The 18,904-nt window shown below is 45.5% G+C and overlaps 1 protein-coding gene and 1 pseudogene across 1 annotated transcript in view; one reads left to right on the top strand and one right to left on the bottom strand.

The window, feature by feature from the left end:
* LOC102871325 (alpha-protein kinase 3-like) overlaps positions 1-18,904 on the top strand; it is a 90,318-nt gene that overhangs the window by 11,027 nt on the left and 60,387 nt on the right. The window contains 4 exon segments of the mRNA XM_006885207.1: positions 1,227-1,348; positions 14,783-14,900; positions 15,522-16,317; positions 16,420-16,839. Coding sequence (XP_006885269.1) covers positions 1,227-1,348; positions 14,783-14,900; positions 15,522-16,317; positions 16,420-16,839 — 1,456 coding nt within the window.
* On the bottom strand, positions 5,731-6,069 carry LOC102866167 (annotated as a pseudogene).

Raw genomic sequence — 18,904 nt, 5'->3', positions numbered from 1 at the left:
GGGGCTGGGCACAGATTGTGCAACACATGACCTGGCCATGTGGTTTTGCCTCACGCCTGGGAATGCACTGTGTCTCTGGTGGGCCGGGAAGGGGTTTGGCTTGGTGATTTGCTTCCTGATCCCAGGAAGGAGAGGGCTGTGGGCCCCGAGTTTTCCCTGGGCTCCCTGGTAAGCACAGAGATGCCCCTCGCCTTGGGGAGATGGACCGTCTTAAGAGAACTAAACACCTCAGCTTTTGCAGGTGGATCTGTTCGTGGGTTGGCAGTCCTGCTGGTGGATTCTGGATTTGCCAGTCACATCCTCACCACAGCCTGTGGTACCCAGGCACGGAGCAGGGAAGCCACGCTGGCTTTCTACTTCAGGTCCAGAGCCCTGTTGGGGTCAGAGTTCATTGGCCTCTATCTTCTAATATCCAGGAGCTCTGGTGGTATAGTGGTTAAAGTGTGTTTCTGCTCAGTGGTTTGAAACCACCAGTGATTCTGTGGGAGAAAAATGTGGTGGCTTCCTAAAGATTGACAGCCTTGTAGATCCTTTGGGGCAGTTCTACTCTGTCCTGGACCACTATAAGGCAGAATCAACTCAGAAGCAGTGGCTTTGGCTTTTGGGGTTTTTAATTTCCCTAGGAATGAGAGTCTGCCTGTGGGTCTAGGCCCTTGGCGTTGGCTCACTTATTCTTTGTTTACTATGGGTCTCTGCTCACAAATGTGGGAGTTTTTCTTCTGAACTCCAAATCCAGTGAAGACCCTGAGCTCCTAGGGCCTATGTATCCTTGGGGGGTTGGCCAGCTTTCCCCTCTTTGGCATGAATGGAGGCTCTGCTGTGCTAGGGGCTCCATACCTGAGGCTTGATCTATTCATGTGTGTGACTCCCCATGCACGAGCTTCCCTGGAGATGAAAGACGGAGGGTGAAGCAAGACTCCCAGTGGGGTTAAGTGGGGATACCTGGGCTGAGGACTGGCATGCTCAGGAGCTTGGCCTGTGATCATAGCTGCCTATTGTGATGGGCCTGGGCTAGGATTCCACTTAGCCTCTGGGCACCATCCATGCCCCCGACCTGGCCGAGAGGCCCGGGCTCCTTTGAAGAAAGAATTGCTGAAGTGCTATGGCCGTGACCATGGGATGATGGATGGACACTGCAAAGGCAGGGATGGGAGCTGTCTTGGGCAGCGCTGAGCTGTGGCATGTCTTGGGGAGGGTGGCTCTGAATAGCTCTTTGCCTTTCCTAGGAGCACCTTCTGCTCCATCATTGCTCAGCTCACAGAGGAGACCCAGCCACTGTTTGAGACCACGCTCAAGTCCCGGGCTGTGTCCGAGGACAGCGACGTCAGGTTCACCTGCATCGTCACAGGTAAGGAAGCAGCAGAGTCTCTGCACAGAGCAGGGGCCAAGGAAGCTGTGGATATGTGTGGTGTGGGGATTGGCTGTGTGCATAGAACTGTGCAAGTTGGCATTTGCTCTCTTAGCTTTCTCCGCAGTTTAATCTCCCTATATGGGCTGGTGGTTGTGTACTGAAGAGTCTGAACCGACTCATAGCTGACCCTCTAGTGGGTTTTTAGAGGCACCAGCTTGCATGGGAGGAGTTTGCCTTTCTTTCTTCCACAGAGCAGCTGGTTGATTCAGACCACATGCCTTTATGTTGGCAGCACAATTCCTTACTACTGAGTCACCAGAGCTCCTTTATAGGGAAGGACTTCCGATAACATGACACAAAGCCCACCCCCCCAAAAAAAAGCTAAAAATGAAAGTGGCTTAGTGGTAAGGAACTCGACAACAACAATGGTACTCAATAAGAACAGCAGCAGTGTGGGTTCGGGTTGTTGAATCTCCCATTCTGGTGTCATGGACACACCTTGTTCTTCTCCTTCAAACCCTGCTTTCCATAAAGGCTTTCATCTTCCATAAAGATTCTTGTATATATACATGTATGTCAGATGAATCGTAGTTCTGAAAACAAAAGTTCTCAAATTGAAAAAAGCTTTGAAGGGGTGTTGGGGTAAGAGATCTCTGTGTAGCCCATTTTACAGGCAAGTAGTTTTAGGCCTGAGAGGCAGTAAAATGTGGTGGAGCTAGACTGATTGGTTTAGAATCCTGGTTTATTCCCTTTTCAATGATGTGATATTGAATTATATAATCTCTTTGTCGCTCACTTGTCACATTTGTAAAGTGGGGAGTGGGGATAATGACAGCACTAATTTTATAGGAGTTTTGAGAGGATTGAATGAGTTAGTACATATAAAACATTCAGACCTAGTACCTGGTGTATATATTAAGAACCATGCAAATGCTAAGCTAATTAAGATTTGTCATTAATTGCATAACAGGGAGCCAATTGACAGATTAGGAAGCAGAGTGCTGTTCCTCAGAGGAAGAGTGGTAGGCTGCTGGGAGGCTGGCTCCAGACATGCCACTCTCCCTACACTGCCAAGCAGAAACTTCTTAGACCAACTCGTCAGCACCTCCCCTCACATCTCTGGAACCACAAGACTTTTGTAAGAAAATCGCCAAATTCTTACATTGAGCTCAAGGTTCCCACTAAGAATTTGTTTTTTCTTTAAAGCAAGGCTATGGGATGAGAAAATTGTAGGGAGCTCCCAGCATTGGCATTCCCTGACCCTGGGGGACTTGTCTACCCCAGGCAGCTTGTGTGGGTGTTGGATTTTCACGATTGCTCTTCATCCTTATCCCAAACCCTCTGAACTCCAGGCTGAGGACGCTGTGTTCCGAGGACACAGAGACATGCCTGCCTCCCTTCCCTTTGTACAGCTTATTACGTCTTGTAAAGTTCATCTGTTTCCATTGTCACTGAATTCTTACAACAACTCAATGAAGTAAGTACTATTATTAGTTAAATTTTACGGGGAAGAAAACAGGGAGGGGTTAGATGACTTGCCAACATCCACCAAGCTGGTAAGGAGAAGATAGTACTTTTCTTGTCAGTGGTGTCTGATGTTACAGGCATCTGTCTACATTTCCCACATTATGGTGTTACTATGAGGAAGACCCTTGAGCTGGGTTGTTACAGTAGCTGCAGCACTGAGCTTAGGTACAGCAGAGACTGTAAGAATGGCACGGGCCTGGGTAGTGTTTCACTCTTGCACACAGGCTCGCTATGACCTGGAGCTGACTAGATGACACTTAACCATGATGGGCATAGTTTGATGGTGAATGATTTTATAACACATAATGAATGAGAATGATTGTATAAAACAATGTGAATAAAGTATAGTGTGAAACACAGTGTATATAAACTTTGTATGCAAACCAATTTAACATTTTTAAAAAACACACAACCCAATAACAGTTTTTAAAGAAAAAGGATTATTTCATAACATCATACTTTTGTATATGCTGTTTTCTCTATCTAGAAAGCTACCCTACTTTTAAAGATTTTACTTCTATTCTATTAACACATTCACAAAGTTTAAGACTTCAAGTTATACTGAAAGGAATGTGTCAAAATATAGCAGGTTGTCTTTCCAGAAACAACCATCTTCAACTTTTAGCTCTTTTCTTCTTGGGTGTGTACATCTCTATGATACTAAGCAATATGCAAATACTGCTAACTTTTGAGTCTTAAATTTTATTGTTTTTGTTCTGCTGTGGAGTCAGTTATGACTCAAAGTGACCCAGTGAACAATGACGCTGAAACCCGCACGACCCTGTGCCATCCTCACCATCTCCAGTGCACTTGCGCCCATTGTTACAGTCACCGTGTTGATCCATCTTGTTGAGGGTCTTCCTCTCTTACACTGAGCCTCTACCTTTCCCAGCATGAGATCCTTCTCCGAGACTGGCCTGTCCTAACGACATGCCCAAAGTATGTGAGATGGAGTTTTCACCATTCTTGCTTCAATTTTTCAATTCTTTAGTATCTTCCTGGTGTAGTAGATAAAAAAATTTAGCTCTTCTATCATTACTTTCTCTGCCATCCCTCACATATCCTCTCAATATTATTGTGTGTGTGTGTATGTGTGTGTGTGTGTGTGTGTGTGTATGTGTGTATAATATGCTTTATTTAAAATGCACATTTCAGTGAAAGCAGACTGAGTCTCAATTAGCATCTGTTACATATATTTTTACCTCAATCAGGATTTATTGTTTCTATTTTTATGACTATTCAATATTTTAAACTGGATTCTATGGTATATTATGATTATATTTATTTTTTTTTACTTCTGTTTTCCCTAAACATAATGCTTTTATAGCTGCCTAATACGTTTTTCCACAAGATCAGTGTTGTCAATTATCTATTCTTGGAATTAATTTCCTTGGAGACCTCCCTCCTGGGGTTCTCTATTCTTCTGTTTGAGTTAATGGTCTTCAAGGCTCGATACACAACCTTTATGTTGGATTTTTCCTCTAACTTTCTCCTGGACTTTAGTTCCTACATTTCATGACTTCATTTTTATTGGTTGACTTTTTGGCTTCATTAGAAGACATCCCCTAGTAGTTTCTTCAGGTATTAAAGCCGGTTCAACAACAAAGGACAGGGTGGTGATAGCTCTTGATCATTCTCTCCTTTGATTCTTTCTTTTTTCAGTGTATGATTTAAATGCCCTCTGTGTCTAGTGCATACTCGTCATTGGTGGAGAGTTTGGCTGGGTGTAGATTTTAAGTTGCAAATAATGTTCTTTTAGAATATTAAAGATACTACTTCTTTGACTTCTTGTTTCTAATGTTACAGTTGAGGATTGGGTGATATGTGGCCAGATTTTTATCTCTGGAAACTTGAAAGGCCTCATTTCTCCCAGTGTTATGATAATTCGTATTGATTTATCTTTTTGCATTGTAAATGGTGTGATCTGTAGGAAATTGCACTGCAAACTCAAACGCCAATGTCTTTAGTGGTCTGGATCCACCAGCTACTCCATGGAAAAAAGATGGACAGTCTTCTCTGGCGTGATTTATAGCCTCAGAAACGGAATGGAGAGTCAGCTGTGAGTTGGTTCTGACTCAACGGCAATGAGTTTGAATTGTGATTTGTTGTTTTGGGGTTTTTTTTTAGTTTTTGTCAACTTGACATAATTATTTACCTTGACAAAGATATCTTTTCACTCTGGCATACTTCGCTGCTTTCCTTCTGGAAACTGATAGGCTTTATATTATGATGTACCATTGAATTAGAAACAATCATTGCTGATCCTCTAAGTGGATTTTTAGAGACAATAAAGTACATGGGAGGAGACTGAACAATTATTCTCTGTGAAGCAACTAGTGGGGTTTGAACACATGCCTTTGAGCTGGCAGTGTGACCCCTTACCACTCAGCTACCAGCTCTCAAAAAAGCTTGGGGTTACTGTGTTGTTGATGCCTTCCTCTCATGTACTCTGTTCTCTTCTGGAACTCTTGTTATTTGGGTATATGCTTCTTTGGATGAGTTCTTTTATTATTCTTTTTTCATTTTCACCCTCTACTTTTTTTTGACGTTAGCTCAATTTTATCTTTAAGTTCTTCTATTCTTTTTTAAAAATTCTTTTTTTTGGTAGTATTTTTTACTGATATATTAATGAAAGTTTATAAAGAACTTGGATTTCCATTCATTCATTGTTGCACCTTTTCCTTCCTGCCCACCCAGTTGGCTTTTCTCTTTGAAAAGAAAAAAAAACTTCTTTCATTGTTATACAATTCCCTGCCCACTCTCCTCCACCCCTTCTCAGTACACTTTACTTTGCAGCTCTTATTCTGGACTCTTTTTTTTTTTTAACAGTTTATTATTATAATTTATTTTATTTAACAGTCTAAGAAGTTCGCAGCCATCAGCAGTTCCAGTCAATTTCAGGTGCAATTGGGAATTCGGGAATCTCAGTGGAGCTGTTAGTGTAGCAAACCTTGTAGGTAAAATACATGCAAACTTTTGATAGCACGTGTGAAGGGATCTCTCTTAAAATTGACCTCATTGGTTTCATTTTCAGCAAACTGACCTGGGCCACTCAACATGGCTTTTATTGTTCCTGATGTTAGTGCATGTTCTCTTTTTACAATAAATTCATGACCATCAGAAGATATCAATTTGACATACATGGCATCTGGGCCTTCACAGCCACCGTAAGTTTTCTCCTCTCCATCCATTATGCTCTTCGAAATTCTACTTTGTTTCCACAGGAACTTTAGTAGCTTTCTGGGGAAACGGGATGCCGTGAGCGTCTCTCTGGCTTCTGTCGGGAGGAAGTGGCTACGAGCCTAAGAGAACAGCGATGCCTGACAGATCTCAACCAATCCGGAACTTATTCTGGACTCTTGTCATGAAAAGAATACTTAATTATATATTCCTTTTAAATATTTCTCGCCCTAGTCTGTTTCAATGTAGTCCACATTATTTATCCCCTCTTTTCTTAGTTTCCCCCCAACCCTGATGTCAGTCCTGTTTTAAAACAGTGGCATTATGCAGTATTTGTCTTTTTTTGTGACTGAGATATTTCACTCAGCATAATGTCCTCCAGGGCCACCCATTTTATATAATATTTCATGAGTTCTTTGTTTTTCAATGCTACATAGTATTCCATTGTGTGAATATACCAAAGCTTCTCTAGCCATCTTTGTTGATGGGCACTTGGGCTCTTTCCATCTCTTTGCAATTGTGAACAATGCAGCAATAAACATGGGTGTGCATATATCTGCTTGGGTGGCAGTTATGGTTTCTTTAGGGTAAATTCCCAGTAGTGGAATTGCTGGGTCAAATGGTATTTCTATTACCAACTTAAAAAAAAAGAACTCTCTTTCTCCCTGCCTTTTTCTATTATATCCTCTTCTTTTTCTGAATGTAATATTTTCTCTTAGCTCTCTGAGTCTGTTAGTGGTGGCTCTCTAGAAGTTTCCTTTTCCTTGAATAGCTTGTATGTCTTATGTTTTTCCTTTTGTTTATTTTTTTTATCCTTAATCTTCCATTTATATGCACTCTTCAGATAGCTAGGAATTCTTATTTGTAAAAAAATAGGCTGCTTTCATCTCTTCACTATTGTTGTGAATAATGCTGCAGTAAACACGTGTGCATACCTTTATTTTGTGTCATAGCTCTGGTTTCTTTAGAGTATATTCTTAGTAGTGGAATACCTGGGTCAAATGGTTTGTCTATTTCCAACTTTCTAAAAACTTTTATGTGTGTGTGTGTGTGTGTGTGTGTGTGTGTGCACACATGTGTGTGTGGTCAAATAGGATCCAACTGGTACAGGAGGAGATTGCCCCTCCTTCTCCATGTAGTAGATTCAAACCGCGTGCCTTCAGGATTGCAGCACAGCTTCTTGCCACTAGGCCACCAGAGCTCCCTTATTTAGAACTTTTTAAGGAAGTGGCAGACTGCCTTCCCTAGTTTTAAAGTACCATTTTACATTACCACCAGTTGTGTCTGAGAGTTCCAATCTCTCCAAATCTTTGGCAGCATTTGTTGTATGCTGTCCTTTTGAACTTTGCTATTGTTGCTGGAGTGAGGTGATATCTCATTTTTGTTTTGATTCTCAAGCAATTTTTTAAAGTCTTCCTTCTCTTTGCCCACAGTTCCAAAGTTGCTTGGTTGCCAGGTTTTTGCCTTTTGGGAATTTCTTCGTATTTAAAGAGTCATTCTTGGTTTTCACTGTTGCTAGCTTATGGGGTAGTACTTATTGAGTCAGCTAAGTCAGTTTTTACCTGCCTGCCTTTTAACCTTTCAGCATCTTGTCCCTCCTGCTCTCCTTGCCAGGCCTCCCTATCGTCATCATTATGTATGTATATGCCATTGAATTGGAACTGACCCATAGCTGACCCTCCAGTGGATTTTCAGACAGTTAATCGCATGGGAAGAGATTGTCCATCTTTCTCCCACAGAGCAACTGGTTTTGGATGAGGCCTGAAAATCTGAAAATAGATGATATATTTATTCTGGCTTTTTAGCTGGAAACCTACCTACTCCTTCTTTGCCTGGAAAATTCCTTCTCATCTTTCCTGGCCCAGGTCAAACTGTTCATCCTCTGTAAGGTCATCCCTAACGTTTTCAGGCAGAGCGTTTGCTGTGTTCTCCATTGCACTGACATCTCTCTCATCAGTAGGACCATGCTGTCTGTAAAGATAGGATGTATTACTACTGATGCCTCTTGCCTCTCTGGAGCTGGCCCACAGAAGGCACTCAGACATATTTACCAAAAAGCCCAAGAGAACCCAGATTGTTCTAATGACAAAATGAGTATCATTATCACTTTTCAAATTGCAACTCACGCTGCAATGTTAGTGCCTTAGTAACAGCAGCTACTATGGAGGTCAGGGGACAAGGGAGAGGTCCCAGCATCAGGGTGACTCCCTCTCTGCTTCTCTTTCCATTCAGCCCTGTGGAGCTGTAGACTCTGAGAACAATTGGGAGAAGTTAGGTATGAGCCTGTCTTGTAGAATCTTGGATATTTTATTGACTATGAATCCCATTGTTATCTTGGGAGTAGCCCTTTCCATGTTTTGAGCTCAAGCCAAAGGAGAACATTCTTGAGCCCTCAGTAGCCATAATACCCATGTCTCATGGTGACCAGCCAAGGCCATGGCCTTCTCAGAAGCGCCTGCCAAGTTGAGCTCCACAAGACTGGCACCTCTATTTCCATCCTCTGTTTCTTAATCCATTGCTGCATTCTATGATTCTTTCCCCTTCCTATGTAGGAGAGAGTTTTGAGGTGTGGCTTTTCTATTTACAAGCTGGATGACTTTAGTCAGGAGGCCTAATTTGGGGAACTTTTCTTTTATCCTATCTTTACGTTGAGGATTGTTGTCGTTGTGTACTTTAGGGTCAGAACTGGCCCATAGCTGACCTTCTGGTGGGTGTTCAGAGGCACTTAGTTATGCAGGAGGAGATTGTCCATTCTTCTCTTGTGGAGCGACTGATGGCGTCAAACTGCATGCCTTCGGGATTGCAGAGCAGCTTCTTGCCACTAAGCCACCAGAGCTCCCCCATGAGGATTAGTAATGGTAAATTTCTCATAGGATTTTTTTGTGTGTGTGAGAATTAGATGATATTGTTTTGCACAGAAGGTTTAGCTCAGAATTTAGCACATGGTATATCTCTGTCTGACATACTTTGGACATATTGTAAGGAGGGACCAGTCCTTGGAGAGGAACATCATGCTTGGGAGGGTGGAGGGAAAGCGCAGGAGGGGAAGGTCTTATATGAGGTGGATTGATTCAGTGACTGGGGTAATTGGAATGGGAGTGTCAGAGACAGTGCGATTGGCACAGGACAGAGCGGAGTTTAGGGCTGTTGTACATAGGGTCGCTATGAGTCGCAAGTGACTCGATGGCACATTACAACAACAACAACATATCATCAATAAATGTTAGCATTTGTTGTTTCCACAGGGGTATTAAGAGGGCCAAAAGAGATATATTTAAAAGTTCTAGACATCTGTTCATTATTATTGTTTTTCTTTGGAATCTGAACTTTCTTGAGCTGGCAATTGTTGAGATAAGGCTGTATGACCCCCAAGATTTGTCCCTTCATCCAGCCTACCAGCTTTGAAGCAGAGGCCCAAGGCTATGACAGTAAGGGAAGGCCACAAGCTCAAGTGCCTGAAGAGGGAGGGAGGGAGAGAGCGAGAGAGAGTGTGTGCACGAGCACCCTGCCTGTGGGTGTGAATGTGTGCATTCACATGTGCTCAACTGTGAACACAGGGTCCTTTCTGTTTCGTGTGCTTTAGAATATAGTTCACATTCCCCAGGGGGTAAGAAAATGCTTTCTCCTCCTGAAAAGTTTTCTTCCAGAGCGCATTGATACTATGGAATCCCTAACTGTTAGATTGGCTCCCACTATGAGAGAGACAAGGGAGCTCTGGTGGCCTAGAGAAAAGAAGCTGAGATGCATACCAAAGGCAAGTGGTTCGAATCCACCAGCTTCTTTGTGGGAGAAAGATGGGTATTCTCCTCTCATGTGATTAACTGACTCTGAAAACCTGGCTGAGGGTCCGTGATGGGTCGATTCCAACTCAGTCGTACACAATAACAACAACAACAGCAACAACATCAACAACATGAGAAGGACACCAGAGTGTGGCATTGAGGGTGAGGATCAGCCTTGGGGCCATCAGGTCCATTTGGAACCCCCAGGCTCACTTGCCCACCCCTGCTCCCAGCCCCAGCCTGACTGTACTCAGATGCCCTGGGAGCTGAGGCCGAGCTGAGCGGGTCATGGGATGGTGAGGACACCTGTGCTGGCCCTGGTGATCTGCACAGTGATGTAAACAAGGACTTTAGCTCACAGTGGAAACATGGTGCTCGCTTTACAGCCAGCGCTGCCCAGAGTGTGTTCCTGGCCAGCCTAGCTGTAGCCTTACCTCCCCTGCTCCCTGCTTCTGTACGTGGGTCCCCCATGTGCCTTCTATGTCACCGCACCCCTCTTCTGTTTCTTTGTCAGGCATGCCCTTTCTGGCTACCTCTTACTTGTTTGTTCATTCGCTCACTCATTTACTCATTCATCTAAGAGTTTCAGTAAGTAACTGTTTTGTGTTGAGCTCTGTCATAGGTGGTAAGGATGTGGCAGTGAATAAGATATATGTGCAGTCATGGAGGAAAGGCATGGAAACAGTCAATTACAGTGCCGTGATTATAGGCATGATGGGAAATTACGGGAGATGCTAGAGCCAGAGTGAGGACAGAGGAGGGCACTGAACCCATATTTCCTGCCATTCTGCTCTTCCTTCAAGGCTCACTTCAAGCATCACTGGTGCATAATAGACCTTTCGTGCTTCCTCAAGCAGAGGTGCTTGCTCCCTTCCCTGTACCTGAGCACTTCACTGTGTGTTCCTTTATTTATTCATCTATAATGATCTACCTTGAGGTGATTTTTGTGTATGGTGTGAGATGTGGATCCTGTTTCAGCTTTCTGTGTGTAGCAGTCCAGTTTTGCCAGCACTATTTATTGAAGAGGTTGTCATTTCCCCATTTGATAGTTTTATTTCCTTGTCAAATATCAGTTGACCATAAATACTTGAGCCCATTTCTGGGTTCTCAGTTCTGTTCCATCTGTCCATGTCCCTGTTATTGTCCCAGTAGCGTGCGGTCTTGGTTACTACTGACTGCTTTATAGTAGGTTTTGAGGTCAGGGAGTGCTATGCCTCCCCCTTCATTTTTGTTTTTCAGAAGTGCTTTGCTTATTCAGGGTTTCTTTCCTTTCCAAATAAACTTGACAATTTTCCTTTGATCTCATAAAAAAATGAATTTGGTATCTGTATTGGGTTTGGGTTGAACATGTAAATTGCTCTTGGTAGGATTGCCATTTTTACAATATTGAGTCCTCCTAACCATGAACAGGGAACATTTTCCCATTTATTTAGTTCTTTTATTGTGTCTTGAAGAAATGTTCTGTAGTTTTCTTTGTACAGGTCTTTTGTGTCTCTAGTTAGGTTCACTCCCAAGTATCTCAATTTATGGTTGGCCATTATAAATGGCATTGCTTTTTTGGTTTCCTTCTCTGAGTTCTCTTAGTTACTGTAAAGGAATCCCACTGATTTTTGGATATTGATCTTATATCCTGCCACACTACTAAATTGGTCTACTAGCTCTAACAGATTTGTTTGTTAAGTCCTTGAGGTTTTCTGTGTACATTATTATATATAATGATTTATTTAATGAGGGAGCTCTGGTGGCCTAATGGTAAGGAGTTGTGCTGTCAACCCAAAGGCATGTGGTTCTAACCCATTAAATGCTCCTTGGAAGAAGAATGGGTAGTCTCCCCCTATGTGATTTACTGCCTCTGAAAACCCACGGAGTGCAGCTATGGGTCTGTTCTGATGGGACACTACATAATGACAACAATAATGATTTGATCAGTGCTGATTTCATACAGGACCTGCTCTAGAAACTGGGGACACAGCAGTGAAGAGCACAGAGAAGGCTCTGCTCTTTTGGAGCTGGTGTTTAAAACGGGAGTGTTTAGAAAAGGATGGATAGTAAATGAACAAACTCAGGAATATCAGATAGGGATGTTTCTATGAAGGAAAACAAACAAAGGAGAGGGATAAATGTGCCGGGGGGAGAGTTACTATTTTATGAAGCTTGTGTGGCAGAACTGAGGGGATCAAGGTCAGGTATTGCATGGTGTGTTAGAGGAGGAACCAGCAGGACTGCAGGGCTGACAAGGAGGCCAGAGAGAGATTGGGAACCAGGCCATGAGGGTCTGGTTGAGCAGTGAGTGTTTTGTTGCACAGTAGTTAAGAGTTCAATTGCTAACTTAAAAGTGGATGGTTCAAACCTACCAGCCTACTCTGTGGGAGAAAAATATGGTAGTCTGATTCCCTAAAGATTTACAGCCTCACAAACTTTCTGAGGCATTTCTATTCTGTTCTATAGAGTTACTATGAAGTGAAACTAACTGCATGGACAGTGGATTTTTGTTTTGGATGTGTTTTGCAAATGGTTAGGTACTTACCTGCTAACCAAAAGGTTGAAAGTTTGAGTCTAACCAGAGGTACCTCAAAAGGAAGACCTGGCAATCTACTCTCCAAACACCAGCCACTGGAAATCTCTATGGAACACAATTTACTGACACACCTGGGGCTGCAATGAGCCACAGTGGACTTGACGACAACTGGCTGGTTTTGAGCAGAGGTGCTACATGGCTTGACTTTGAAAAGAATCTGGCTGTGTGCTGTGAATGAGCTGAGGAGGCACAAGAATGGGAGTAAGTGAGATGAGGGGGGAAGGAGTTGTAGAAATGGAGCCTGAGGTCATAGCTATATGGACCAGGTTGGTGGTCATGGCAAGTAGTGACAGTACTTTGGATATGTTTTGAAAGGAGAGGCTCACAGGGTGGCCCAATGGAAAGGTTGTGGAAAGAAGTAAAGGGATTACTTCAGAGATTTTGATCTGGTTGAAAAGAGAAGGATGAAGTTGCCATTCTGGAAGTTGGCCTGGAAAGGGAAATAGGAACCTGAGAGTTGTCTTGGAAAGGGAAGTAGGAAGTTTGGCTCTTGGCATATGTTAAGTTTGAGTCTTAGTAGATCAGTAGATTAGATGGGGCTCTAAATATGCAGTGAAAAAAAAAAATAAGCTCTAGGAGTCAAGAGAAGAGGTCCAGGCTGGAGATGCTGATTTGGGAGCCATCAGCACACAAATATTTAAAAGCTGTGGGACAGGATTAGACCCTCTAGACTGTGAGTGTGGACAGAGGATGTTTGTGAGGCCTGAGCTCTCAAACATGCTAACACAAATTTTTATGATGAATGTGATTGAAGGACCAGTGCCATTGAGGGACCAGTGAAATTGGAGTACTAGAGGGGAGAAGTGTCCAGAAAACTAAGTTAGAAAAGAGTTTCAGGAAGTAGGGTGAGTGCTAGTGATGGATTGGACAAATGAGGCATAAGGGTCAACCTTTGCATTTGGCCGTGTGCAAGTCATGGTGACCTCAATGGGAGCAGATCTTGAACTGTAGAGGGGACCAACACCTGATCGTAGGAGAAGAAGTGAAGGCAGTGAGTGCAGACAACTCTTACAATACGTTCATCTATACAGGAGAGAGCAGAGACATAAGGGGCAGGAGAACATGGGGATCAAAGGAAGCTCTTTATGGTGTGTGAATGAGAATGAGATAATAGAGTGTGAATGAGAATGAGATAATAGAGGGGAAAGGTTGGATGATCGAGGGGAGGTATCTTTGGGTGGGCATGAGGAGATGAGATTACAGCAGAGAAGCAGCTTTCTTAAGATGTGAGTGGAGGCATGCCAAACAGATGGAAACAGATGCCAGGAGCATTGGCACCTATGTCGGTATATGTTTTATCTTTTCTACTGTGAAATCAGTCCCTTTGGAGTAGAGACCTTGTCTCACATGCCTGTGTCCTCATAGTCCAGCTTGGCACCCAGCAGTTGCTTATGTGAGCATGCTGTGGTAGGAGGAGTCCTCGGGTGGTGCAAAGAATAAGCACTCAGCTACGAACCGGAAGTTGGCGGCTTGAATATTTTTGGCAAATTCTAAAAATCACCTATTGTTAGTTTAAGAAATAAAGTGGGATTTCTTTGAAGGCCAGACAAGCTGCTTCTTCTGGAACTGACAAACAGGAATGTAGCTGAGCTCAGGCAAAGAATGGAGTCGGCCTTTGGAAGGATGTTGGCATTCTGCCTCCCACCTCTTCTTCTATCCAGAATATAAATTTCACTTTTCTGTCTCACTGCAGACCAGCTGTGTCTGTTTCTTTGCTCACGTGGCAGAGCACGGCCCTACTTGTAGACGAATCAGCTATGGCCATGAAGGCAAGAGTATGTGACTGAAACAGTTGGAAATTCTTCTCCATGGGTAGGGCTGGCAATTTCCAGAGAAGAGAGCCAGGGCAGACACCAGTAGGTATCACTGTACTCGGGGTGGGTGGGTGGGGAGCCAGATGATGGCTGGCAGCTGGCTGAATGGATGGATGTTGTAGCTGGTGTCTGAATAATCACTAACAACTGAGAAGCCTAGAGTGATGGAAAGAGGATCTTCAGCAGTGATGGTGGAGGTGGGGTTTGGGGAGGTAGTTGCCACAGTTGAGTAAGTAGCACGAGTCACTGTGGAAGGAAAGGTTTTCCAGAAAGTTCTTGTATCCATTCCTACCAGAACGCTAAAAGCTTTCTCTTCTTAGACATGCCTTCCACTTGCTGAAGGAAAACAAACAAACAAATCTACAACTTAGACAGAGCCTGGCTTCTAAAAACAAGACCATATATATATGATGCTCCCTTTTTCCAGCATACCCGTGGCAGGTGTCCTGACCAGTCGTCAGGAGGCCTGGGAAGCCATGGCATCCTGTTCTCTTCTCACACTTTTTTGGAACTGGCTTTCCTACATCCCAGTCTCCTGCTTCTTTCTCAGGATACCCAGAGCCAGAGGTCACCTGGTACAAGGATGACACCGAGCTGGACCGCTACTGTGGCTTGCCCAAATACGAGATCACTCACCAGGGCAACCGCCACACCCTGCAGCTCTACAGGTGAGGGGGAGGGCCTGGGTCCCTCTGTCTGCCCCCCAGAGGGTCCTGTGGTCCTGAGCCTGCTCTAAGAAATGCAGTCCATGAGTTGAAGATGGAGGATCTGAGGGTGGAGGGCAGGGTCCTGCAGCTGCGTTCCACCACCTGGCCAACTGCGTCTGTCTGCCAGTGTCTGGATCTCCTTAAGGCCAGGGTGGGTGCATTTCTGACAGCCAGAGAGCTGAGCGTAACCACAGGAGGTCTTGACCCACAGAAACATTTTCCATGAGGTCAGCTGCCAAAAAAAGCTCCTGTGTCATCCTTACTTCACAAGGCGCTGTTTGGGTCACCTGATTCTGAAGGAAGTTCTCATGGGGCCTGAATCTAATCCCTCCTGGGACAGTGTGATCCCAGTCAGTTCTCACCCTCTCTCCAGCCTCAGTTTCCTCAATTATAGCTGAGGGCGTTGAATTGTGGTAATGTCTGAGGCCAGGGTGTGTCACTCAGGGCAGGGGGTAGGGACTGGGGTACGAGGAGATATGGAGCAGGAAGGGAGGCTCAGACCAGCAAGGCCCTGGCTTTCGGGGTCAGGGGGTTCACTCCTCCCAGGAGGGGAAGGGAGCCACTTCTTGGTTCTACCTCTAGGTGTCGAGAAGAAGATGCTGCCATCTACCAGGCCTCTGCCCGGAACAGCAAGGGTATCGTGTCCTGCTCGGGGGTGCTGGAGGTGGGCACCATGACTGAGTACAAGATCCACCAGCGCTGGTTTGACAAATTGAAGCGCAAGGCCGCGGCCAAGATGCGGGAGATAGAGCAGAGCTGGAAGCATGGGAAGGAGGCAGCCGAGGAGGACACCCTGCGCAAGCTCAGCCCTGACCGCTTCCAGCGAAAGCGGAGGCTCAGTGGGGCTCAGGTGCCCGTCTCCCCAGCCCCTCCCAGGGAGACTGAGGGTGGGCCCCCCACGAGCTGGCAGGAAGGAGAGACTGAGCCCGCTCAGCACCCAGGCATGGGCCTGATCAACAGCTTTGCTCCCGGGGAGGTGACCACCAACGGAGAGGCAGCCACTGAGAATGGAGAGGATAGCTTGCTGACGTACATTTGTGAAGCCATGGAGCTCGGGCCCCAAAGAGCCCCCAAAAAGGAGTCCGGGGCCAAGAAGAAAAAGAAAGATGAGGCACCTCAGCACGGTCTGCAGAAGTCAGAGTCAGAGCAGGCAGCTCACGGACACCATTCTGAAAACCATGGTCCCAGTTCTGACAGGCCTGACTCCTGTGAGATGCAGGGGCCCAGGGACACAGCCCAGGTTCAGGCCCGGCCCAGGGGCAGAGCCTCCCGGGCAGCTGGGTCCTCTGGAGCAGATGGTACTAGGAAGATGGGCTCTGCCATGCTCCCTCAAGACAAGGCCCAAGATGTCTCTGCTTTGGGCCCTGCTCCAACACCTGCCCCTCCCTCACCCCTTGACTCTGCCCCTGCCTTGACCCCTGCCCTGACCTCTGCCCCAGCCTTGACCTCTACCCCGGCCCCAACTGCAAGTCCAGATCAGGAGGTGTACTTCTCCCTGAAGGACATGTATCTGGAGAGCACTCGAGCAGCCAGGTCTCAGAAGGAAGGGCCCCAGTCCTTAAGTGACAGGGCACCCCAAGAGATGCCCATGGGGAAGACCAGCAGCCAAGCCAGAGCTGAGGAGTCTGCTGCCTCCAGCCAGCTCACACCAACCCTGGCCCCTCAGCAGATGCGGCTTCTCAACAGGAAGAGATTTGCCCCTCCAAAGCCCAAAGTGGAGCCCACCACCAACAGCAGACCTGACTCTTCCCTGAGTCAGGCTCCTGAACCTGGGCCCCAGGCCTTAGGGAAGCTCCAGACTCAAGCTTCTACCCCAGTGCCAACGCCACCTGCCCGGCGGAGACACAGCACCCGGGAGAGCCCCCTGCAAGGGCGAGCCGGCCACAGGACTTCAGGAGAGGTAAGAGGGGTGCAGGGTGCCCAGAGGCTGCTCTGGGAAGCTGACCTCATGGAAATTCTCGCAGCAACAGTGAGATGTGGGCTATTTCTGGAAGGGGATGGTGTGGGGGTAAAGAACCAGCCAGGAACAGGGGACCACAGGCATGGCCCTGGCCTCAGCCACTCTCTGGATGCCAGGCACATGGGCAGCACAGCCTGACTGTGACCCCTCTTCTGAAAGAATGAGTACTCACAGCCAAGGGGGCTCTGCTCCAAAGGGAACCGAGGACAGTGTTTCCTTGGGCAAAGCAGTCCAGTAGAGTCTCCATGGCTATATTAAGGCAAGGAGTCCCTGGGTGGTGCAGACTATTAAGTTCTTAGCTGCTAAGCGAAAAGTTGGCAATTTACATCTGCCCAGAAGTACCTCAAAAGAAAGTCCCGGTAATCCTCTTCTAAGAAATCCACTGGGAGCTCTATGACACAGTTCTACTCAGACAGACGTGGGCTGGAGTTGCCTTGATGCCAGCTGGTTATACTGAAGAGCAGGGAGTCCTGTAATCTGGAGTGCTTCTCAATCGGCTGCTCATTAGAATCTTCTTAAAAACTACCGAATGTCCAGAGAGCTCTGGTGGCCTGGTGGTAAGAAGTTGCACTACCAATCCTAAGGAACTCTGTTTGAATCCTGCAGCCACTCTGCATGAGAAAGATGGACAATCTCCTTCTGTGCGATTTACTACCTCTGAAAACCTGCTGGAGGGTTAGCCATGAGGTGGTTCCAAGTTGACAGCATGTGACAACAATAACCAAATGTCTGAGAGCTCTAGTTCAAATCCACCAGCAGCTCCACTGGAGGAAGATAGCCAACCTCCTTCTGTGCAATTTGCAACCTTGAAAACTCAGTGGAGGTGGAACTGTGAATTAGTTCTGATTTGACAGCACTGAGAGAGAGAGACCAAATGAGAAGGAGATTCGATTTATTCTGTTTTGCCACGATTTTGGTGTCTTTTGTTCACAAGGTCACTATGAATTGTAGTTGATAGCACCTAAAAACCACAATACACGTATTCAAATCTGATGACGCTGTGTAATCTTGGGAAATTTCATTCACCTTCCTGAGTCTCATGAAATGACTGTAATAGTAATACTGACCTCATTCCTGAACTCAGCTTAGCACAGGCTCTGGCGCATATGCGAAACTAATGGTGTAAGGTACAAGGAAAGAGGGGAAATGGCTCTACGTGGGAAGAGGAGTACTGTTATTCCCTGAGGAGTAGGAAACAAATAGGGAGAAGAGGTGGTGTGAGGAGAAAGAGCAGTAGTGTGTCTACTCTTGAAAGAAATGACAGACGACATAGGGAATTTAGTGGAGGAAGAGGGAAAGAGAAGGCAGAGAAATGGTTTGCTCATTGGAGTCAATATTTTATGTCAGGGAATAGAAGAATATTGTTCATAGGGTCTAGAAGACATAGGAGTCTATATTTGGGCAGGAGAAAGCTTTTATTATAAGGGACAGAGGGGAAAATGTTTACAGAACGATGATAAAATATGTTCTGAGTTTTTGTGAGATTTTGGCCTGTTGTCCCTAAGGTCTTTATGAGTTGTAGTCGACTTGATTGCAGTTATTATACCAGCAACACACCTTTAGCAGTTAAGCTAGTTGCCACTGAGTCACTGAGTCTGACTCCCAGCAAATCCATGTTTGTCAGAGTAGAGCTGTGTTCCAGAGGGACCACAGCTTTCCAGGGACCACTGATGAACTTGAACAGCCAACTCACTGAAAAGTGAGTTGCCAAGCATGTTAATGGTTTGTACCACCAGAGATTCGAGAAAATACTTATTCTAAGGAACTATTTCTTTATTTGAAATTTAAATTAAACTTAGTTCAACAACTTCTTACTGTGGAGTTGGACCTGATCGTAGCTGACCTTCCAGCTAGTTTTCAGAGGCTGTGCCCATCTTTCTCCCATGGAGCAGCTGGTGGATTTGAACCACCTGCTTTTGGTTTGATAACTCTTTACCCACTAGAGTTCCCTCCAACTGTTGTTGTATCCTGTCGAGCCGGAACCAACTCACAGCTGACCCTTCAG

Source organism: Elephantulus edwardii, unplaced genomic scaffold (genome assembly GCF_000299155.1).
Source record: "Elephantulus edwardii isolate Elephantulus edwardi_28Jun2011 unplaced genomic scaffold, EleEdw1.0 scaffold00041, whole genome shotgun sequence".
Classification (NCBI taxonomy): domain Eukaryota; kingdom Metazoa; phylum Chordata; class Mammalia; order Macroscelidea; family Macroscelididae; genus Elephantulus; species Elephantulus edwardii.
The sequence above is the reverse complement of the archived record's forward strand: the minus strand, read 5'-3'. Positions and strand labels throughout refer to the sequence as shown.